Source organism: Carcharhinus amblyrhynchos, chromosome 4 (genome assembly GCF_965287045.1).
Source record: "Carcharhinus amblyrhynchos chromosome 4, sCarAmb.v2.hapA, whole genome shotgun sequence".
Classification (NCBI taxonomy): Eukaryota; Metazoa; Chordata; class Chondrichthyes; order Carcharhiniformes; family Carcharhinidae; genus Carcharhinus; species Carcharhinus amblyrhynchos.
Window position 1 is genome coordinate 102,439,885 of NC_137327.1, and position 24,710 is coordinate 102,464,594.

General features: G+C 41.1%; 1 protein-coding gene across 1 annotated transcript in view; it reads right to left on the reverse strand.

The window, feature by feature from the left end:
- The window catches only part of pof1b (POF1B actin binding protein), a 92,500-nt gene that overhangs the window by 53,584 nt on the left and 14,206 nt on the right, over nucleotides 1-24,710 (reverse strand). The window contains exons 2-4 of the mRNA XM_080187707.1: nucleotides 13,164-13,250; nucleotides 4,741-4,863; nucleotides 1,840-1,947 (exon numbers count right to left, since the gene is read on the reverse strand). Coding sequence (XP_080043833.1) covers nucleotides 1,840-1,947; nucleotides 4,741-4,863; nucleotides 13,164-13,250 — 318 coding nt within the window. The remainder of the gene's footprint in view (nucleotides 1-1,839; nucleotides 1,948-4,740; nucleotides 4,864-13,163; nucleotides 13,251-24,710) is intronic.

The following is a 24,710-nucleotide window of genomic DNA, read 5'->3' on the forward strand; positions in this document are numbered from 1 at the left end:
TGAGTGGCACAGTGGTTAGCACTGTTGCCTCACAGTGTCAGGGACTCAGGTGCGATCCCAGCTTTGGGTTACTGCCAAATGTAGGATTTGCTCATTGTCCCAACGTCTGTGCAAATGTTCTGGTAACCTCTCACAGTCCAAAACTTCAAATACAGCTTCTAATGCATGGAACAGGTCCACAGCAGATGCCAGTTCCCTGGCCCTGCACTCAGCACTGGAACACCTAGATAACAAGGACACTAATGTCAGACTCCTATTTATTGACTACAACTCAGCCTTCCACACTATTATTCCCACGAAACTCATCTCCAAACTCTGTGGCCTGGGCCTCGGCAACCCCCTCTGCGACTGGATCCTGGACTTCCTAACTCAAAGACCACAATCAGTAAGGATAGGCAACAACACCCTCTCTATGATCGTTCTCAAAATTGGTGCCCCATAAGGTTGTGTTCTAAGCCCTTACTGTACCCCTTATACACCTATCATTGTATGGCCAAATTCCCCTCCAATTCAGTTTTCAAGTTTGCTGTCGACATCACTGTAGTGGGTTGAATCACAAACAATGACAAGACAGAGTACAGGAATAAGATAGAGAATCTGGTGAACTGGTGTGGTAACAATAATCTCCTCCTCAATGTCAACAAAACAAAGGAGGTTGTCATTGACTTCAGGAAGGGTAAAGGAGAACAATGCCCATGTCTTCGTCAATGGAGATGAAATAGAAAGGGGTTAAAAGAATCAGGTTTTTAGGTGTCCAGATCACCACAACCTGTCCTGGTCCCCCATGCCAACACTAGAGTTAAGAAAGCCCACTAGTGCCTCTACTTACTCAGAAGACTTAGGAAATTTGGCATATCAGCTACAACTCTCACCAACTTTTACAGATGCACCATAGAAAGCATTCTTTCTGGTTGTATCACAGCTTGGTATGACTCCTGCTTTGCCCAAGACTGCAAGGAACTACAAAAGGTCGTGAATGTAGCCCAATCCATCACGCAAACCAGCCTCTCATCCACTGACTCTGTCTACACTTCCCACTACCTCGACAAAGCAGCCAGTGTAATTAAGGACCCCCACATCCCGTACATTTTCTCTTCCACCTTCTTCCTTCGGAAAAAAGATATGAAAGTCTGAGGTCACATACCAACTGACTCAAAAACAGCTTCTTCCCTGCTGCTGTCAGACTTTTGAATGGACTTGCCTTACATTAAGTTGATCTTTCTCTAACCCCTAGCTATGACTGTAACACTACATTCTGCACTCTCTAATTTCCTTCTCGTTGAACGGTATGTTTTGCCTGTGTAGTGCACAAGAAACAACCCTTTTCACTGTAAGTTAATACATATGACAATAATAAGCCAAATTGAATCAAAAGATGTGCAGGTTAGGTAGATTGGCCATGCTGAATCGCCCCTTAGTGTCCAAAGATGTGTAGGTTAGGTGGAGTAACCACGGCAAATGTGCAGTGTGGCAGGGTGTGTCCCAGGTAAGATGCTCTTTAGGAGAATCAGTGCAGACTGGGTGGGCTGAACGGCCTCCTTCTGCACTGTGGCGATTCTGTGGTTCTATCACATTTGGTGGTGAAGGGGTTTTAAAAATCTTGTGAAATCAGCTTTATTATTATTATTAAACAGTGCATCTATTCAGACACTATATTTCTAAATTCAACTCATAGCTGACAATTTGCAGCCAGCACACATCTGTTTTGTAAATACCAAGAATCACTGTTACTTTTTAATTGGATCCAATTGTTCGGTGAGAAAATAACCTTCAAGATTCTCACCAACTTGTGAAAAACTGCAATGTTTAAAAAAGTGAAATCAATATCGACAGTTGTACCTGCACAGGACTGTGTTTTACGCAGTCTTGATTATATCGGACATCCAAGTTACTTTGTGAGTATCCCATGTCCTGATACCAATGCTGATCCTTTGTGTTGTTATATGCCTGTAACAGGAACAAATGGTAATTAAGCTCTACTCCTTCATCGCAGGATAGCTTTAAAACTCAAACCTTGCCATTGCAGACAACATCCATCGCTTCACATTCCTATTGTTGATAATTTCAAAATCAATTTTTGTGGTTAACTTGATCAAGAAGCTCCAAGGGAATTTTTATCATGCTGATCTTTAGCAATATGGTTGCTGATAGCGTTCCACATTTCTGGCACCCAGTGTTAGCACTGAACTCCTCTCAATCCAGTATAGAAAAAAAACCCTCCTTAAACTTGTATTGATAATAAAGGTCATTTCACCTTCACCAGTTGCATGGTAACATCTGAGAGCCCATTCCCTTCCCGCACTGGATTCCACCAGATTTATCCAGTGGATTCTATAACATACAAGTGATCCATTCTGCCAGGTTCCAATTGGGAGTGAAAACAAAATCCAACAAAACCCATATTTAGTGGGATGCCCTAATCTGCAGCATTTGGCAAAGCAGTTTTCAGAGCTTGAAATGCTGAAAGTTAAAGGTAGGAACTATCTCTACTATTAACACACTGGACAATATTACCTCAATCTACAGTTCTGATTACTATGGTCTATTAGCAGAAGATACAATTTCTGAAAAATTATTGCAGACAAGGAGACTAAGGACTGGATTTTGGTGGGGTCAAATAGCAGACTGAACCCAGAACCAACAGTGGCACCCCCATTTCTAGCAGATCACACTTTCATTGGTAGGGGAAGACAGCAGACGTGAACAGCATAACAACAAATTACAAATTGGTTGAGCCATTTAAACTCTACGAACACAGCAAGTAGGCTTGATTTTCGGTCCAGGGACAGTCTACGACTCTACAATGGAGGTAAAGATGTTCTGGAAGGGTAACAAGGCTACGTCGAACTGACACATTCAAGTTATTTAAATCCCCTGCTCTTATAAACTAAAAAAAAAACTACCTGTCTGGGTTTCTGGGGATAAGAAAAAACGTTCAAGCTGTTTCATCAGCTGTATGTTTACGAAAGTGTTATCATTATAGCTATATTATTGTTTGACTGCTTTCCACAATTTACCGTTATCACAGTGGGGCACTGTTGTTCAATTTGATTGACAACTCAAACAGGTTATTAAGGATTAATTGCCTATTACTCAGAATTATAAATGTTTTAAAAGGAATGAATACTTGAGGTAATTTAAATACATTGATTAGACTTTTATGAATAGGACTTTTCTTATCTATAGTAAGCTATGTTACAGATACTGAGAAATTTATTTCATCTCAACATGGCTTCTGAGATCTGCCAATGATGAATATTCGCTCAGTTGGCATGGCATGTTTAATGGAAATGGGCAGTGGGTGGAGGCACAATGGATGAAATGATTTGCACTAAGTTGGTTAGAAGGGGCCACAAGCATGAGTGGATGGCATGGGCTGGCATGTAAGGTATGAGAGGTCATTCAGGCTGGGTGGGGGCACAAACCAGCATGTGTTGACATGGATGGGGCATGGAAGTTGGTAAGGTGAGTGGAGATGTGAAGGGTTGAGGGCCAGAGGGCCTAATATTTGACAAAACCACTGGGACAAAATCTCAGAGAACTGAGGCAGGCCTTTGCATTAGCCCTTCCCAACACTTTACAGTCCCTGTTGCCACCCCCAATCTGCAGGTCCATTTCCATCCCACACACCAACCACCACCCTCCCCCATCCGGAATGAAATTTTTCTTTCTCACTGCACTTCGCCCCCCGCCCCCACACACCCACACACACACACACCCCGAGGTGCATGTGCCAAGGTGTGAAATTTCCCAGCTTGAACTATCCATCTTAGAAGTGAAAACCCGGCCCTACGTATCTTATGTTTGAAGATTTTTAAAGCATTTACAGTAAATTCTTGATGTCATAATAAAAAGAGATGCCCTGGTGTTGAAAATTTTAAATAATACATCAAGGAGCATTTATTCTTTTGCAATCTTGCCCTTTTTGTTTATTACTTTGTAGGCCATAGGCGTCGCTGGCTGGCCAGCATTTACTGCCCATCTCTAGTTGCTTAGGGGAGGCTGAGAGTCAACCACAGTGCTGTGGCTCTGGAGTTACATGTAGGCCCGACCGGGTAAAGATGGCAGATTTCTTTTCCTAAAGGACGTTAGTGGACCAGATGGGTTTTACTGACAATTGACAATGATTTCATGGTCATCAGTAGATTCTTAATTCCACATTTTTTTAACTTGAATTCAAATTCCACCATCTGCCGTGGCGGGATTCAAATCCGTGGGGGTTCCCAGAATATTAGCTAAGTTTCTGGACTAATCATCTAGTGGTAACATCATGAGGCCACTGCCTCCCCTACAGCCTTTGTCTGTTTCTTTTTGTATACAAATGGATTCTATCAACTCAAAAAGGGTTTCATTCATACTTGGTCTCAACAACAAAAAAGTGCCAAAATCTTGCCTCTGATGGGGCCATGGTTGGTTATGGGAACAAAAAGATGAGGGAGGATAATAAACTGACATGAATCTTACTGGAAACAACAACAGGAGCTCAGTTAACGCAGGAGCTTCAGAATGAGTACAAACAATTCAAAAAGTCAAGTTTAAATAGATTAATCTGCCTAGCAATAGCTACAAATAAACTAATGTTTCAATTTTATTACAAATGATATAAGTGAATGAAAATGGCTTTTATTTAAAACTAATTCTGCTATTTTCTTCTTCAATTTCCAGGAAAAGATAAAGATATTAGCAGGTAATATTGTAAAGTGGTTAGAAAATGGTTAATCACATTGTGATAATTCATACCTGCACATGAGTGTTTGGATCAAACGTCACATAGGTTTGGTGCACTATAACTTCAGAATCTTTGGGAATATTTAATCCTTTCATGCTTTGAGCCAATATGTATTGATGCTGTCGGTTCTGTACCTGTGCCACAAACAAATGGCAGATTAGCCTAGATTTTAAAACGAGGAACTAAAATGACCTCCATGCTCACAGCAGATAAAGGCTTCAGCGACCCAGACATGCACACATCGTAACACATCATCCAATTAAAACAAATTCCTGTGAGGAAAAAAAGGAGAAAAGTAAAGGAAAGAAAACATTTCCATTCATACAATGGTTTTCATGTCCCTGGGGTGTTATTGACAAATAATTTGTTGACCCAAAGCGTTACAAACATACTGGAGGGATAAGCTTCAATTAATAGAATGCTTCTTCTCATGTCTTTATGCAAATTGGATTCCACAATAATATAAAAAGCATACCAGTGTCTCCAAATTAATTAACCTAATAGTTTAACATTTTGTAAATACAAATGTTTAATCAATTAAATTTTGTCACGTTTTCTGTGTGGATATACAGCATAATGCATCCAATGGCATTCTCCCAGTGAGTAGGTGGGGGCCAGCTATTAATCCAGATTTTGATTTGGAGCAGCTAGTTTCACAGTCTGCAATTTACCTCAGGTCTGAAATGTCATATGAAGAAACTAAAGTCTCATTCAACTGAAGTTGATGCTTTGGACAGATCTATCTGTCTGTCAAGCTCTAGAGAAAATAACCTGTATTTCAACAAACAACAACATTCACTTATAAGATGCCTTGCCGGAAGATTGGAAAACGGCTAATGTTACGCCATTGTTTAAGAAGGGTGCCAGGCAAAAGGCAGGGAATTATAGGCCGGTTAGTTTAACGTCTGTTGTAGGTAAAATGTTAGAATCCGTCATCAAGGAGGAAATAGCGAGGCATCTTGAAGGGAATTGCTTGATAGAGCAGACGCAGCACGGTTTCGTTAAGGGGAAGTCGTGTCTGACAAATTTACTGGAGTTCTATGAGGATGTGTCTAGGGCGGTGGATAGAGGAGAGCCGGTGGATGTGGTCTTTCTAGATTTTCAAAAGGCATTTGACAAGGTACCTCACAAGAGGTTATTGCAGAAGGTCAGGGGACATGGAGTTGGGGGTAGGGTGTTAGCGTGGATAGAGGACTGGTTGTCAAATAGGAGTAAAAAGTCTGACAACACCAGGTTTTAGTCCAACCTATTTATTTGATAATATACTCACCCACATCATGTCAAATAGGAGGCAGAGAGTGGGGGTCAATGGGTGCTATTCGGATTGGCGGTTGGTGACTAGTGGAGTGCCCCAGGGGTCGGTGCTGGGCCTCAGCTATTTACCATTTATATAAATGATCTGGAGGAGGGAACCGAGTGTATGGTGTTGAAATTTGCTGATGACACCAAGGTTGGTGGAACGGCAAATCGTGCGGAGGGTGTGGAGAGTCTACAGAAGGATCTAGATAGGCTGGGCGAATGGGCCAGGAACTGGCAAATGGAATTTAATGTTGGCAAGTGCGAGGTGGTCCACTTTGGTAGGAATAATGGTAGGAAGGATTATTACTTACGTGGCGAAAAACTGCAGCAGGCGACGGTGCAGAGGGACCTCAGGGTCCTTGTGCATGAGTCGCAAAAACCCAGCTTGCAGGTGCAGCAGGTGGTCAGGAAGGCGAATGGGATGCTGGCCTTCATCGCGAGGGGGATTGAATATAAAAGTAGGGAGGTCTTGCTGCAGCTGTATAGGGCATTGGTGAGGCCGCAGCTGGAGTACTGTGTGCAGTTTTGGGCGCCGTACTTATGCAAGGATATTTTGGCCTTGGAGGGAGTGCAGAGGAGGTTTACTAGGCTGATGCTGGAGTTGAGGGGGTTGAGCTATGAGGAGAGGCTGAATAAACTAGGCTTGTACTCGTTAGAGTTTAGAAGAATGAGGGGAGATCTCATTGAGACGTATATTATGATGAATGGGATGGATAGGATAGAGGTGGAGAGGCTCTTCCCGCTCAGAAAGGACAGTAGGACTAGGGGGCACAGCCTCAAGGTAAAGGGGGGGCGGTTTAGAAAGGAGTTGAGGAAGAACTTCTTCACTCAAAGGGTGGTGAATCTCTGGAATTCTCTGCCCGTTGAAGTGGTGGAGGCTGCCTCGCTAAATATTTTTAAGACGCGGGTTGATGGGTTTTTGATAAGAGAGGGGATTAAGGGTTATGGGGAGAGGGCGGGAATGTGGAACTGAGCCACGACAGATCAGCCATGATCTTATTGAATGGCGGGGCAGGCTCGAAGGGCTAGTTGGCCTACTCCTGCTCCTATTTCTTATGTTCTTATGTTCTCAATATGATAAAATATCCCAAATTCTACAGCTCATTTATGTGCGCCCATATAACAATTATTATCCAATGGAGATTTCTTCCCCAAAGGTAGTTCCACCCTCCCCTTCCTCTGTGATTTCCCCTCCCTCCCCCACTCCCTCTCCCTCTGCGTACCCCTGGCCAAGACTGCTCTGCAGAACTCAGCCCCCATCACCGTTCTGGGATCTTTGACTCTGGCCCTGGCAAGACTCTGGACTTGTCTCCGTGTCTCACACCAGGGCTCCTCTGCTTTGTTGGGTGCCTGTTTTCCCAGTGTTATGGTTGGGACTTAACCAGCAGCTCTAAGCGGTAGGACTTGCACCAAGATTGGGGGTGGAAGTCCCACTCCAAGACAATTAATGGTCCAACAGCTGTGAAATTGCTGTGATACAACACACCAAGCAGAGATATGCTCATACCAACTTTTACCGGGAGAGATACAGGCAGCCACCTCTGCATAAACCCCCTCAATGATCTCCAAACAATTGAATAGGCAGCTAGAATTTTATAAAAAAAACACAAGAGTTTATGTATTATTTTGTCAATAGAAAACAGTTTGAGTTTGCATTGAGTTGGAAATAGTAATAGAATTCTGGACTCGAGCACTGAACAAACGCATTTCATCATTAAAAGTGAATCAGTGCGAAACCCTTCCAGGAGGTGTATTACTCATGAGTCTTCATCATGTTATGCAAAAGTAATATTATCACCCATTCTCTCTTCTGAGCAACCACTGGGAAGCTAAGCTTAATGTGTGCAGATAAGCATGTACATTCCCCTGCTGAGTAATGTGCAAGCTGCCCCATAAAACTTTGCTCTTGGCTCACAATTTGAGGTTACTCATCTCGGCACAGTAGTGCAGTCTAACAAATCCCTTAAACAGAATTGAAAATACACAACAGTGGTGTCACTTGGCCCTAAGATGAGCTTCTAACTGCCTATCCATACAATTTATATTCCACCTCTGTATCACTGGCCGAACTTAACCCGTTCAAAGCAATGCGAGTGGAGTCCGAACTCTCACTAAATGCTAACGGTCCGTCACGTCCGTGCTCACTGACCGATACTGGCTCCTGTTTAATCAGCAGCCCAAAGTTAAACTTATCTTTCTTTTCAGTTCCTCCACAGCCTCTGCCCTTCTTTAGTTCAGTCCCACAACCCTCAAACATCTGCTCACACTCCACCACTGCCGCGAGTGAGGACGGAGAATTCGGCGTTCAGCGAAAACACTGCAAATGGGACCAGAGAATCCTGTCCCTATATTGGCGGTATAGTAGCACAGTGGTTAGCAATGCTGGCTCCCAGCACCAAGGACCTGGGTTCGATTCCTGGCTGGGGTCACTGTCGATGTGGAGTCTGCTAGTTCTCCCCGTGTCTGCGTGGGTTTCCTCCGATTGCTCCGGTTTCCACCCAGTCTGAAAGAGATGCTGATTAGGTGCATTGACCCGAACAGGTGCCAGAATGTGGCAACTAGGGGAATTTCACAGTAAGTTCATTGCAATGTTAATGTAAGCCTTACTTGTGACTAATAAATAAACTTTAACTATTAATTTTGGCCACTTGAACATCCCTGACTATTGGTGGCAGTGCTTTCAACTGTCAAAGCCCTAAAGCTCTGGAATATTGTCCCTAAACCTCCCGTCTCTCTACCTTTCTTTCCTCCTTTGAAAGGCTCTTAAAATCTACCTCTACGACCAAACCTTTGGTCATTTTCCCTGGTATCACCTACATGTCTCAGTGCCATACTATTTTATCATAATGCTCCTACTTTATTATATTAAAGATGTTACATAAATATCAGTCGTCATTGTTAAGGAGTATACTGGAATAGGAATTAACTACTGTAAGGGACAAATTGTATACTCCATTTTTACTGCCCATGATTGATGTGTTTGTATGTAAGGGCAGGAATGGGAGAGGTGTTTTTTTTTACATTGAGTGATTGACCCAATTAAATAACTCAGCAGCATGCTTTTGTGAGTTTACAAATAAAGAAGGTCATTTATCATACACCTCTCTGAATGATTAAAATTTACTCATCTTGCAACACAAAGATTAGACAGACGAAGGTAAAGCAATAAAATCACCAATAATGATCATTTCAGTTTTGGTCACCACAGCCCAATAGTTTCTTTGATGAAATTGATGCTTTACTGAAGTGAAGGTCTTATAAAACAGAGGATCCTTAGTAAACTGTGGGTCTTCTTGTATCACATTTCCAGAAGATTGGTTCTCAGCCAAACTTAAAGTTGGAACAGGTCATGGAAAGGGTTGGGGTTGTGTGGTGGAGAGTCCTTTTACACCTTTCAAGATATTGCTGTTTATTACCTTGGTTGCTTAGATGGCTTGTAGCTGGTCCAATGGAACTCTACCTGCAGAGTAGCTTATTGGTGTTATTTTTTCTTGCTGGGTTGCCCATAGGGCTCCTAGTCCTTTTATGGCTGCTTGCTCTTAAGGAATACTGACTTCCCCTTTTCTGTTACCTTGGGGATAAGTTGGTCCCTAATCTGCCCCATGCCCTTTGAGATACTGCTGCCGCAATCAACTTGTCTGGTTCTGCTGCACTGCCCGCACCTTTTCAACCGGTGAACATTAATGGCCCCTCCCAACATCAAGATTTTCCAGCCTCACTGAAGTCAATGGACTTTTAAAATGCTCACCACTTTTTTATGGCCCTACCCCACCACGATGGGGCCATAAAATTCCACTGTGTGTCTCTACCAGTTTTGGAATTTTCTCTGTCCCCACTTAAATCCTATGAGATGGCATCTCCACATCATCATGACTACCATTGACATTGCAAACTGCCAGCTCCAAGTGGAGAGGATCTCCAAGAAGTTCGTGCATATCGACATAGCCATCAAACCTGCATTTCCACATCATAGATGTTTGCAAACCAGACCTCCAATTCAGCCCTTTCATTCTTTTCAAATTGCACAAGGCCTTTCTTGGTCTTTTTCGCTTTTGAATTTTTATGGTTCCTGAGTCTCCATGCGCTGTATTTTATGTCATGGTCACAGTTCTTGGTATCCCACCAAGTCAATGCCCAACAATGGATCCATTCCCTTTCTGAGGAAGCACAACTGTCATTACACAGGTGATCCACTTACTCTGCAGGCGAACCTTCACTAGGAGAACCGTAAACAAGTGCCAGTAAATCCTTCTACTAGCACTCTGACGTTTTCCCCGCTTTTGGACAGCATGAAATAAACCTTCTGGGTTTTCTTATTGGCTGAACTAATATCAAAAGAGTCCAAAACTCGGCTGGTGGTTGTAATTGAGCTGCTAGGTTCTCAAAGGCTGCAAAAGAAGTTTCCACATCTTCCTCTTCAAACCTGGGGACACATCGGGAATATTTTAGGAACTAAGATACGTCTTTGGACATTTAAGTTCCCACAAGGTAAAGTCAGGTTCTCTCAAGCTTTAATCTGTCTTGGTTCCCAATCATTCTGTACCTGCAACACTCTCTCAAATATTTCAAGCTGACCATAAGACCAGAAAAATAGGATTGGGAATAGGCAATTCAGCCTTCCAGCATGCTCTTCTACTTAATAAGATCACGGCTGATCAAACACTGACTAAGTCTACTTTCCTGCCTTCTCTCCATTACCCTTAATTTCCCTATTGATTAGAAACCTATCGATGTTAGCCTTGAAAATGTTCAAGGACTTCACAGCTTCTTGGGGTAAAGAATTCCAAAGACTCTCCACTCATTGAGAAAGGAAATCCTTCAACTCCATCTTAAATGAGCATCCCTTATCCTGTGGCCCTCGTCCTAAACTCTCCTATGTGTGGAAGCATCTTCCCAACATTTACCTGGTTTAACCATATCATCTTTCATTCTTCTGAACTCCGTAGAGTACAAATCCAACCTGTTTAATCTTTCCTCATATGGTGCTCCCTCCATAGACTGAATCATCTCAGTAAGAATCTTCTTTAGCCCTCTAAAGATGATACATCTTTCCTTAAATAAAGCCAAAATTGTACACAATATTATAAATGTGGCCTCACTAGTACCCATTACAATTGCAGCAACACCTTTCTATTTTAATGCTTCAGCCCCCATGAAATAAGAATAGGCATTTCATTTGCTTCCCCTATTATTTTCTACACATGAGCTAGTCTTCTGGGTTTCATGAACAAGGACCCCTAAGTCCCTTTGTGCTACAACTTTCTGCAGTCTGTCTCCACTTAAATAATAATCCACCTTCTCAGTCTTTCTTCCAAAACAAACAATCTCACATTTTCCCACACTGAATTGCCAATTTTCTGCCCACTCACCTAGCCTGTCACTATCTCTCTGTAAGATATTTATATTCTCCTCACAATGTCTTCCCTCCCATCTTTGTATCATCTGCAAATCTGGCCACAATACACTATGTTCTGTCTTCCAAAATCATTAACATAAAAATTGAAGAGCTACACTGAAACCTCTGGCACTCCACTGGTTGCTACCCTCCAACCTGAGAAGGACCCTTTTATCGCTGTTCCTTGCATCCTGTTAGTTAGCCATTCTTCTATCCATGCCAGAATATTACCTCCAACACCGTGAGCGTAGCAGTCTTTTGTGTGGCACCCTATCAAATGCCTTTTGAAAATTAAAACATGCACCATTGATTAGTTCTCCTATATATGATCTGGCTGGTTCTACTCTATTTGATCTGGCTGATATCTCTTCACAGCATGCAAGCAAATTTGTCAGACATGATTTCCCCTTCATGAAACCGTGCTGACTCTGCTCAATCAGATTATCACTTCCCAAATGCACTGCCATTCTATCCTGAGTAATCCATTCCACTGTTTTTCCAATAACTGGAGTTAAATTAACTGGCCTATGGTTTCCTAAATTTTGCCTGCTACCTTTTTTGAACAAGGGTACCGCACTGACAGTTTTCCAATACTTTAGCACAGTTACATAATCCAAGGATTTTTGCAAAATGACTACCAGTGCATCCACAATCTCTGTAACTACCTTCTTTAAGATTCTGGGATGCAAACCATCAAACCAGGGGAATTGTCAGCCTTTAACCCAATTAGTTTGCCTAAAACTAATTTTCTGGTAATGCTAATTGTATTGAATTCCTCCTCCATATTTTCTGCTATTTTTATGATACTTGTAGTACCCTCAACAGCAAAGACTGATGTGATCCAGATAGCACCAGGCAGACCTGTCCAGTGTTCTTGCCGTTATAACACTTGGGAAAATCGCACCCACATCTTTGAACCATATGGATAAATGGGTATCACTACTGTTCTCTACCACGAGAGCTTGGTGTTGGACCTGAGGTCCTGGTCTTCAAGCACTCAGGCGGCTGAAGGCTCCACTGACACACTGAAGGCAGTGTTGAACCTCATCCTCGATGTTTTTGCTTGCTGACAATAGGTTCCCAAGGTATGGAAAGTGGCCCACTGTGTCCAGGCCTTGTCATGGATTTTGATTACCAAAGGGCAGTGTTTTGTGGAGGAGACAAGTTGATAGAGGATCTTTGTCTTACATAAGTGTAAGGTCCAAGTTCTTGAACACTTGAAAGAAGGTGTTGATGATGGTTTGGAGCTTGGTTTCAGAATGTGCACAAATGTAAGAGTCATCTTGTATACTGCAGTTTATACGTGGTGAAAGACAAAGACAAACCAGCAGGAATGCTGTTGCTCTTTAGTTGATGGCCCATCCTTAAATAAAGGAACATGTGAATTCCCCAGATGGCTGTGAATGTCCCTATTTAAATAGGTATTTGCTTGAAATGCAGGATTGTCTGGAGCTCAAAATTCAAAGGTCACGTGGTTATTTAATAAACTGTTTTAGGTTTTTAAAGTATTGACTGAAAGTTTATAACACACTGGAATGTGACATGACCCAGTAAACTCTATATAATCTCAAACAAGCATAGTCACTAGATTAAACTTTACTTCATTGTCACACATGACTATCATTAAGTGGATTAGAACTAAAGTTGCCACTATTGTTTTAAAATATATCGAGCAAAATAAAGCTGTCAAGATAATAACAGGTTTTGCCTGGGCAAGCTTGTAAAACTGAAAACTCATACCTCTGTGGGGCTTGGCAGGCCAATTTGTCTCAAAGTGTTCTGTTCATATGTGACATCATTTACTCGTTGATACTGTGGCTGACCATCCTACATAAAAAAAATAAGCATTAGACCCAAGTCGAAAAGGTTTGTTATTCACTAAAGATGGTTCTCTAATAAGGTGTCATATTTTCGTGCACAGTGTACATTACCAAAACAACCCAGAGCAAAAATATAAATGGATTTACCATCAAGTACATATGATCACTAAGTTTTCACACTAACATTGACTTTCAGCCCAATACTTAATACGTGTGGTTCCCAATTTGACTAGTTCAATATTAAACCAGCCAACGGCAGGAGAACTAGGGGCGGAAGTGGAGTGGAGTAGATGGAATTAAAACTATTGTTGTCCCCTAGCAATTTTAAATGGCTTTTACAAGAATGGTAGAACACTAACAACAGGTCATCTGCCTGCCTGTTAGTTGGAAACAGTGTTTCATGTGGCTGTGCATGCATAAAACATTTATTCATTTCACACAGAAGGATTATTATACAATGAGATTGGAAATATTATGGTGAGGCAGAGCAGCTATTGGTTGAAAAAAAACAGGTGTGTTGTGAACTATGAAAATATAGTCAGGGCAATTCACACCCAATTCTATCGTTAGCCTTGAGGGGTGTGGACAGCAGAATCCTTCAGCATTTCAACATGCACTCAGCGTGTTCATATAGTGGTTATTTAGTCTATTTATGCATAGGATCTCTGAATTGTCACTCATTGGACACCCTAGATTAAGAAACTTTATTACTTGATAAAAAGGTCAAGGCTATTTTCAACCGTACTTTCAAAAGAATACAAAAAAATGCCATTCCCAACAAAATATTAATTACTAAATTACCTTAATATAAATTATTAAATTACTTTAATAATTTATCAAGGATGGTGCAACAAAAGTTATATTTGTCAAACAATCTGGTTAACAATACTTCAAAGTCCATTTGCATAAAGAATATTGATATGAATATATAGTTTTTTTTACTGTTAATTTGCCTGCCATTTAACCACACAGAAATTCCACTTCTAACTTAGGTCTAATACCTCAGCTAGATTTTTGCTTACAAACTGTAGAAATCATATCCGTGGCTAATTCAAATGTATTAAACTTAACCACATTACAGTGTTTCACTCAATTTGTGATGTGCTTTTCCAGTAGATTAGAACATATTCAAATTAAATTGCTATTGGTTACTGTGCAGATTATTTTAGTTCTGAGGAAAAATGCAGCCCATTATGCACTGTGCTTTTTCCAGCAAATTGCCTCTACGCAATGATACAGAGTGGTTATTTACTTTTTCAATGCAAGTTACTGAGTGCACAAGTTCATAAACAGCCTTTAACATTGGACAATAGTATAGTTCTTAGTGCTTTTAGCAAAGAGGTTTACTAACCTGTGACCAAACACCTTAATTCCAAGCAGCACTTTGTTTCTGGGTTCAACACAAAACTAATTTCACACATTACCCTGTGTTTCATAAATGTGCAACTTTCGCAACTTTTTAAAGATTCATTCTATCGCAGCTAAATCTATTGGCTGCAACTTCACAAAACAACATGTCTCATATATAATGAGAAGTCTCTGTGTGGATTGTCAATTTAAAAATAGCTCTGCACCATGAGATTATGATCACTGGAACTGAACTGAGAAAGTCCAACTTCAGTTCAGGTAGAACCGCCCTTACAAGTGACAAACACTGAAGGCTTTTATCCCATCAGTCCAGGCTGACTCTCCACCAAGATTAGGTGTAAAGATTCGCATTCTAATCAGTAATCTCTAAACTGTCTGTGCTTTATTTGCTCTGTCTGAGGCCAGAACTCTCCATTCACCTGATGAAGGGGCTAACCCGAAAGCTTGTGAGTTTACTATCAAATAAATCAGTTGGACTAAAACCTGGTGTTGTCAGGCTTTTTACTGTGTCTCCACCAAGATCCCAGAGATCAATATCTGCAACTCACTGCGCCACCCAGGTGTGTTTATAATGCTTTTTATAAAACACCTGTATTCCTGTTTAAAAAGAAACATTCAATATGTGACTGGTTATTTTAAAAGCACAGGTATTTGCTGAAATCCACACCTAGTTGGAGCAAAAAACCTGCCACACAGCTTCTAATTCACAACAGCCACTGAGAATTGATTACCTTCAGTCTCTTTGGATGCAAGTAAATTTACTTTCCACTCCAAAGACAGAATTTAAAGCTGACTGTAACAAATATACAGTTGAAGCCATGTCAGCTAGAGGAGGAAGGGAGTTTACACAGAGTGGAAATGGCTTAAATTCCACAGAGAGCAGCAACAGGTGCCTGAACACTGAAATACACAGCTTCAGCTGAGGTGCATAAAAACTCAATGCCATAACTGATGAGAAATGAACATCTCATTAGATATCAACTTCTAAAAAATACCAACAGACAAGTTTCAACATAAATTTGAGAAAACACATCCAGAGTTACTCTATACATAAATTAGTTATAGCTTTGGGGTTACAGGAATCAAGGGATATGAGGGTGTGGGGAGTGGGGTAGGGATCAGGTTATTGAATTCAATGAGCAGCCATGATCAAAATGAATGGCGGAACAGGCACGGAGGGCTGAATGGTCTATTCCTGCTTCTATTTTCTATGTTTCTGTATACCTGAATGCTGCCGATGATGTCAAAGGGAGTTCTTGATCTTGCACACTAATGCTCTATACAGTTCTAGCGATCAAGAAGAATCTGCACTGATTTTATCATTAACTTTCAAATCCTAAATTAGGTGGCAATATACAAGCAACACACTTGAACACTTATCAAGTAAAATATGAAACATCAGCCCCATTGCTACAGCTGAACTGATGGATGGGAATTAGCTCACAGTGTTGTATTATAAAATTAAAGCCATGCAACAATTACATTATTAAAACAAACTCACAATTTAAGTTATTGCGATATCAGGAAATCAGTGGTAGATGACAAAAATAAAAATGCCATACTACTCACAAACCATGGGTAAAGTGCTCCATCATGAGCAATCCCCCATGCATTTAATCTGCAGCAGAAAAATAATGTACTTGGCATTTAAGCTGCACACTAATTCTTGTTTAGCTGTGGCAGCTTCCAGAAATAATCTTCCCATTTCTCTAAAGGTGAGTCAGGAAAACAATAGGATACATACAAACTTTCCAAGTGCTTTACTTTCTAAACTAATTGCTTTCCTGAATACAACCCTTGCATGGCATAAACAACTTGGGAACTAACAAGACCCACAAAGAGTTCGGATGACCTTAACCTCAAGTTTTCACTTCAATCCCATCCTTAACACTGCTACTTATCCAGCTCCCTTAATTTTCTAAATGTTAATTGGCAAAACATGAACCACCCTTACCTGGGGATCTATTTCTTCACCTATCTACAACTCTGGGGAAACAGGTCAATATTGTCTTGAAGATAATTGCAGATAATTTTTAACATCTATCCTTACTGATAAATCCATGCAATGTTAGAGTAATGTAATTGATATGCAGCCAAGTTATTAGCCTGCTAATTTGATTTGTTTTATCACTCTCACATGTATTAGTATACAGTGCAAAGTATTGTTTTTTGCATGCTTTCCAGACAAAGAATGCCGTTCATAGAAAAGGAAACAAGAGAATGCAGAATGTAGTGTTACAGTCATAGCTAGGGTGTAGAGAAAGATTAACTTAATGCAAGGTAGGTCTATTCAAAAGTCTGAAGGCAGCAGGGACGAAGCTGTTCTTGAGTCGGTTAGTACGTGACCTCAGACTTTTATATCTTTTTCCTGACTGAAGAAGGTGGAAGAGAGACTTCACACTGAATGACAACTTCTAATGAACAGTCATCATCATCCAAATCTTTCTCTTCCTATGTCCCCCATATACAAGGTTGTTAATGATAGATATTACAGTGCAGTTGTCCGTATTTTGATCAGACTTTGCACTTGCAATATTTTGCATAACTGGCTCATTGAAGTCAATGTTCCCCCAGTTAACATTTAAATCTTGTGTGTTTGGAGATTCCCTAAATTCTTTTTGAAAGTCATGCACCATGAAGAAACACTGCCTTAGTCATGAGTTAGATAGGATATTGTGCAACAACATTCCAGATACAGGTATTAGTGGCATCCCATCTGCCTGGTTTGAGTGAAAGCTTAAGATTTATAATGGCTTAATTACAGCCAACTATTTGACCTTGATCATTTTAAATGATGTTGCATGTCACCTGAGAGTAACTTGTATGGGAATAGAGTAAAATCTTTTTACTTCATCTCACAATATACACGAATAGGACATGGGTTGGAATGAAGCCTTGTAATTATATTTTAAACAGGAGTCATTAATCTCATGAGGATGTTTGCTTATAAGTATAAATATTATTAATTCCACTACTGTGTATCTGATAATAAAGATTATTCTGGAAAGAAAAGGATTTCACCAAAGTTCAATGTATTCACCATCACGTAGATTTATAATGGAATTAAAGACTGGAAATTTGTTCAGAGGAAGTCAAGTTAATTTGTTGAAATAATAAATGTAGACTAAGCAAGTTGCTACAGCATCTGTGGTTCCCATAAATATACTGACAGAGCATGATGAACGTATTTGCATTTATACAGTTTCTTTCACATCCTCAGTATATCAAAAGGTCCTTGACAGCCAATTATTTTTGAAGTCTAATCATTGTTGCTTCACAGGCAAATATGTAGTTTGGCAGCCCAATTGTGCACAGGAATTAGATGAATGATGAATTATTCTGTTTTGTGGGCACTGTTTCCATTAATATTAGCAAAGACAACAGAGGTTAAAAAGGATCCACAGGCTCTTTTAACGTCAAATAGGCAAGTGCAGCTTCCATTTAACCACTCACCTGAAAGAGGGCACCCTCTGATAATGTAGCACTTCCTCAGTACTGCACTGAAGTCTCAGCTTAGAAGTGCTCAAGCAGTTTTTTTTCATGGAATGGGGGCATTGCTGGCAGGGCCAGCATTTATTGCCCATCCCTAATTGCCCTTGAACTGAGTGACTTACTAGGCCATTTCAGAAGGCAGTTAAGAGTCAACTACATTGTTGTGGGTCTGGAGTTACATGTAGGCCAGACCAGCCAAGGATGGCACATTTCCTTCCCTAAAGGACGTTAGCGAACCGATGGGTTTTTCCAACAATCAACAATGGTTTCATGGTCATAATGATCATCAATAGATACTTAATTCCAGTTTTTTTTATTGAATTCAAATTCCACCACCTGCCGTGACAGGATTCAAACCCAGGTCCCCACAGAACGCAAGGTGATATTCTAGATTATTAGTCTAGCAATAATACCCATGTGCTGGCGATTGCCTCCCCTTGCACCACAATCTTCTGAATCGGGTCAACAAAGCGCTTCCAAATGAACCAAGTCTACACAAGCCGAAAGCTGTACACTGGCCAGAATCTTTCAGTTCCGCCAAAAGTCCATGGCCCCACCGCATCCCCCAGAAAATCCCAGCCATTGTAAACGCAACTTGCATTTACATAGAATTATAGAATCCTACAGTGCAGAAGAGGGCCATTCGGCCCATCATACAAAGTAGAACACAAGGCCAAAATTGTTGCCAAAGGTGGCTTTATTTAAAGAAATGACTAAAAATTGGGTCAACGATTTAAGAAAGGTCTTAAGCAGCTGCTGAGTTCTGTTTGGGTTTAGACCATTACCATAATAGAGCATTTCTCAGTTCAGCACCAAGGCCTAGATTAAGTGTTCAGCTCTGCAGTGGGACTTGAAGTCATAACCATCTGGCTTTGAGGAGATAATATCACCAACAGAATGAAGCTACACTAGGAATGGAAGTTGACAATTAATTTTACAATTACAAATTTTTTTTTTTAAAACTGCCTAGTTCACTAGGGGATCCTGCCCCTCCACCTATGCAATCCCAGAACCAAATAAAAATACTGCTCTTATCCTCAGGACTTGTACCCTTTTCAGAATTTTGTGTACTTAAGGAAAAATGTAGCAAATTCAATACCCTTCATAGAGCTTTGTAAGCTGACAGACCAGACTGGAAAATACTGCAGCAAATGCTCGCTTCTGCAACACAAAGCAGGAAGGGAGAGAGAAAGATGTACTGAGTGGGAGGGAGACTGAGAATAGGGTGACAGAGTTCACTCCAGCCTTTGATGTGTGCTATTGTAAATGTGTTTTGTTCCAGATGTCAGTGTAATTTTCTTGCTTTTTCTCACTGCAGCCAATACTGTAAAAATATCATTAAGTATTTATTCAAACACTATTTGTCCTCAAATTTTTTTTTGTTTTGATTTGTAAATTAGGCAATTTATCTCCTCAGAAAAAGTTAAATTTTTCATTCAATGACTGGTGATATTAGGACATTCAACGAATAGAAAGGCATTAACGAGCAATGGGCAAATGTCATGTGATCAAAGATCATGTGATTACACATTCTGACCTGTGCCAGGTGATTAAATACCACGTGATGCAATGTTACATCATCAAATCTCCAGGCAGCATTTTAGCACACGCCCACCCAGCAGGTTGTCAGATTGGGATTTTCTCCGGTAGCCTTCTCCCTGTCTACCTACCCACAAACCCATCTGAAATTTTATGGGTAGTGGGCAAGGCATAGGGGTCCACCTCCCTCCAATTCCACAGGTCCATCCTCGTTCCAATTGATGGCTCTCTGCTAGGTCTGCTCCCACCCCTCCCATCTGGGAGCTAACTGCCCCACCCCCACCCCCTTAGGATTTTCCAACCCAAGCCAGCATTGGGCTAATATGCTTTCTGTTCATTAGTTCATGGGACGTGGACATCGCTTGCCAGGTCACTATTTATTACCCATCCCTAATTACCCTCGAGGATGTAGTGGGAAATTGCTTTCTTGAACCACTACAGTCTACATGATGTAGGTATACACCCAGTGCAGTTGGAGAGGGAGTTCCAGAATCTTGACCCAGCGACAGTGAAGGAACAGTGGTATATTGATATATTTCCAAGTCAAGATGGTATGCAGCTTAGAGGGAGACTTCAGCTGGTGATATTCCAATGTGTCTGCTGCCCTTCTGGACGGTCGTGGACTTGGAAAGTGCTGTCTGAGGAATCTTGGTAAATTGCTGCAGTGCATATTATAGATGGTACACACTGCTGCCACTGTGCATCGGTGGTGGTGTGAGTGAATGCTTGTGGATGGGGTGCCAGTCAAGAGGGCTGCTTTGTCCAGGATGGTGCCAAGCTGCTTGAGTATCGTTGGAGTTGCCCTTAGCCAGACAAGTGGGGAGTATTCCATCACTGACTTGCGCTTTGTAAATGGTTTTGGGGTGTCAGGATGTGAGTCACTTGCCGCAGGATTCCTAGCCTGACCTTCTGTTGTAACCGTGATGTGGGGATGCTGGTGTTGGACTGGGATAAATACAGTAAGTAGTCTCACAACATCAGGTTAAAGTCCAACAGGTTTATTTGGTAGCAAAATCCACCAACTATTGTAACCACAGTATTTATACGGCTAGTCCAGTTCAGTTTCAGGTAAATGGTACCCTCAGGATGTTGATAGCGGGGAATTCAGTGATGGTAGCACCATCAAATAACAAGGGGAATGTGTACATTGGGAGATTTAATTCCGAATCATAGAAACAAGACTAGGCCACTTCGCCCCTCATGGCTCATCAGCCATTCCATGACACCATGACTGATCTGTGCCCTGTGCTCCTTAATACCTTTGGATAAGATAAATCTGAATCTCATATTTAAAATTAACAATTGATCTAGCATCAGTTGGTGACTGTGGAAGAGGATTTCACATTTCTACCATCTTTTAAGTGTTTCCTAGTTTATTCCTGAAAGATCAAGCCGTAATTTTTAGACTATGCCCGTTCAGTCCTAGACACTCTAGCCAGTGATAACAGTACCCTAACTTCCCCTTAATATCCTGAAAATGTCAATCAAATCATCCTTCAACCTTCCAAGGAAAAAAAAACCTTAGCTCACATAATCTCTGCTTATAATTTAAACTTTGGGAGTCCTGGAATTATTACACTCCAAATGTTTGCTCTCTCCTGTGATTAAAACCATTGCTTTACACAATATTTTCAACCTGTTCTCCAATCAACTTTTCCAGAATTGAATGGATTTGAACAACTGACTTTGTTTAAAGCTTCCTCTTTTCTCTCGCACGCACAAATCTGTATTCTGTGCCACTTTGCTATTTTATGTCCATTCTTCTTGACTTGATATTGCTCTGGTTTTCACTGTGAAGTCAGGAAGTGTAACCAGAAAACAGGTGTGTTGTATGGCAACATAAATCTGGACAGCTGTTTGTGACAATTTAGGCTAAGTGAGAATTAAGGCATTGACCTGAGATACAGAAAATACCAACGTGGCAGTAAGTGTAATAGTTGGCAATTAAATAGACGGTGCAGCTCCTTATCTCCAATATGGATTCAATAGCATCACCAACTTGGGAGGTATTCATGATAAAATATGTAGCTCAATTTCCCCAAACATGAGAACACAGAAATAGGAGCAGGATTAGGCCATTTAGCCCCCTGAGCCTGCTTCACCACTCAATAATATCATGGCTAATCTTCTGCCTCAGCTCCACTTTCCAGCCCACTCTCTACACCCTTCTGCACGGACCAAATCTCTATCTATTCCGGTGTTGAATATGCTCAATAGTGGAGCATTGAAACAACCTGGGGTAGAAAATCCCAAAGATTCACAACACCCTGAGTGAAGAAATTTCTCCTCATTTTAATCCTAAACGATCAGCCCTTTATCCTGAGACTGTGTTCAAGATTCTCCAGCCGGGGGAAACAGCCGCTCAGTGAATACCTGCCAAGCCCCATCAGGGTCCAGTATGTTTCAGTGAGATCAACAGCCAACCTCCTCCCTCGCCATCTCCTCCTCCTCCTCCTCTCTCTCTCTCTCTCTCTCCCCCCCCGACTCTTGTATACTCCAGAGACTATCAGCCCAATCTACTCAGTGTCTCATCCCAGGACAACCATCTCACCCCAATCCAGTGACCCTTTGCTGTACACCTCCCAGGCAAGAATATTCTCCCTTGGACGTGGAGAACAATTAGGGCAGGACTTTCCCCTCAGATTCAGCACTACGATAGCAGACTCAAATGCGGCGACTATACACATTGTGTGGTGAACAGTCACTCGGCTGTGATTTTCCCAAATAAGCCAATTAGTGGCCAAAAGGCATACTAACTGACAATTAAAAACAGCAGACAGGCTTTTGAAATCAGAGGGCCAGTAGAAACCAAGTTTCTGACTCAACTGCCCTTTCAGGCAGTGAGTTCCAGAATCCCACAACCTGCTGAGTGAAATATTTCTCCTCAACTCTCCTCTTAGTCTTCCACTTCTTACCTGAAATCTATGCGCCCTGGTTATTGACTCCTCTAATGGAAAAAAGTGCCTTCCTGTCCACCTTATCTATGCCCCTCACAATTTTATACACCTCTATCTGGTCCCCTCTCAACCTTCATTGCTCCAAGGAAAACAGCCCCTATTTATCCAATCTCTTCTCACAGCTCAGAGCCCTCCAATTGAGGCAGCATCCTGGTGAAATTTCCTCTCCAGTGCAATCACATCCCTTCTACAATGTGGTGATCAAAGCTGTACACAGTACTCCAGCTGTGGCCTAACCAGTGTTTTGTACAGCTCAAGTGTGATCCCCGTGCTCATGTATTCTTTGCCTTGGCCAATAAAGGCAAATATTCCATGTGCCTTCTTAACTACTTTATCTCTCTGCTCTGGCACCTATGCTTTTCTGGTTGAATTCAATTTGCCACTGCTCTGCCCACCTGACCAGTCCATTGATATACTTCTGCAGTCTATGGCTATCCTCATCACTATTTGTCACTCTACCAATTTTTGTGTCATCCACAAACTTCTTGATCATACTCCTCCAAATCATTAATGTACATCACAAATAGAAAGGCCTCTCCACAAATAGACAGGGCCAGCGGAAATCCCACTGGAAATGGACTTCCAGTCACAGAAACATCTCTCTACCATCATTCTCTGCTTCTGATCAGAGCCAATTTTGGATCCAATGTGCCACTTTGCATTGAATCCCAATAACTCTTACTTTCTTGACCAGTCTGCCATGCGAGACTTTAATCAAAAGCCTGCTAAAGTCCACATAATGTATTACCCTCATCAACACTCCTGGCTATCGCCTCAAAATATTTGGTTAAATTTGTCAAACACGACCTCTTCTTAAAGTCATGCTGACTATCCCTGATTACTCTGCCTCTCTCCAAGTGCCAATATGCACTGTCCCAATGAATTCTTTCTAGTAACTGGCCTATATTTTCCTGGTCTATTCCTACCTCCTCTTATTAATAATAGGACAGTGTTAGCAATCTTCCAGTTCTCTGGCACCTCACCTGTGCCCAGACAGGATATGAAAATTACCTACAAAATATTCATCTCGGTTCGAGGTATTTGAGGTCTATTTTTAAAAATAGATCCAGCAGTTGGGAATTACTGAATTTGGTTATTTGCTTTTATCTATTGCCAAGGATAGTGCATCAAATCAACAATCACTGACCAAAAGTGGACTTACACACACGTGGAAATAGTGAGAACATCTCAAAGTGCTTTACAGCCAATTAATTATGTTTTAAGTCTAGTTGCTGCTGTTGTGTTGGGAGATGCAGAAGCAGAGCATGGTCTCACAAACAGCAAAGGAACAAATGATTAAATTATCTGTTCAGTCATGATGGCTGAAGGGTTAATGTTGCCCACACATATTGATAGGTCATTAATAAAATTGCTGCGCCGTGTGAAACTACTGGTCATTAAAATATGTTCTAAAGTTATGAAGCTTTTGTTAAACAAGTAGCAAAAACACTTTAGTAAGTAGAAAATCAATCAGACACCGCTCTGTATGTATCTCTTTTCCCATTCATTACTCACACGCATTGTATTTAATATTCACTGGGCTGGGTCTACTACTTTCAGATACACCCTTTTGCCTACACACAAATAATTAGCTAAAATTGGTCTTGCATCTGTAATTTTCAGACTGTTTCAGTATTTGTAGTAGTGCCAGGTTTTGCTTAGGAGTTACAATGTGTACTTAAGTCAAACCATAGCTGCATAAAATCTTTTGAACCCTACACTTTGTACAAGTATCACAGAACAGGTAGGAGTTCTCATCCACAAAGGAATCTTTTAATTAAATACTTCCCATCAAAGCAAAAGGTGATGATCGCTTTCATTAAAAGCTCCCTCGAACACATATGAGGAAGTTGTTTCATAATAAAAATTACTGGCCAATCTGCTGGAGCTACTTTATTGCGAGTTCCAATGAATTAAGGCCAGTTGAGTGGGAGCAACGTGGGTTGTCTCTATTACGATTAGCAACACCACTACTAAATACTTATGATCTCACCAACAATGTGTACTTTAAAGTCATGTTCAACAAAATAATCTGCCTCAAAGCACTTCTCAAAGTTGTTAGCTGATGTTAAACAGTAGCATTTATGTAGTGCCTTTTGTATACTCAAAAT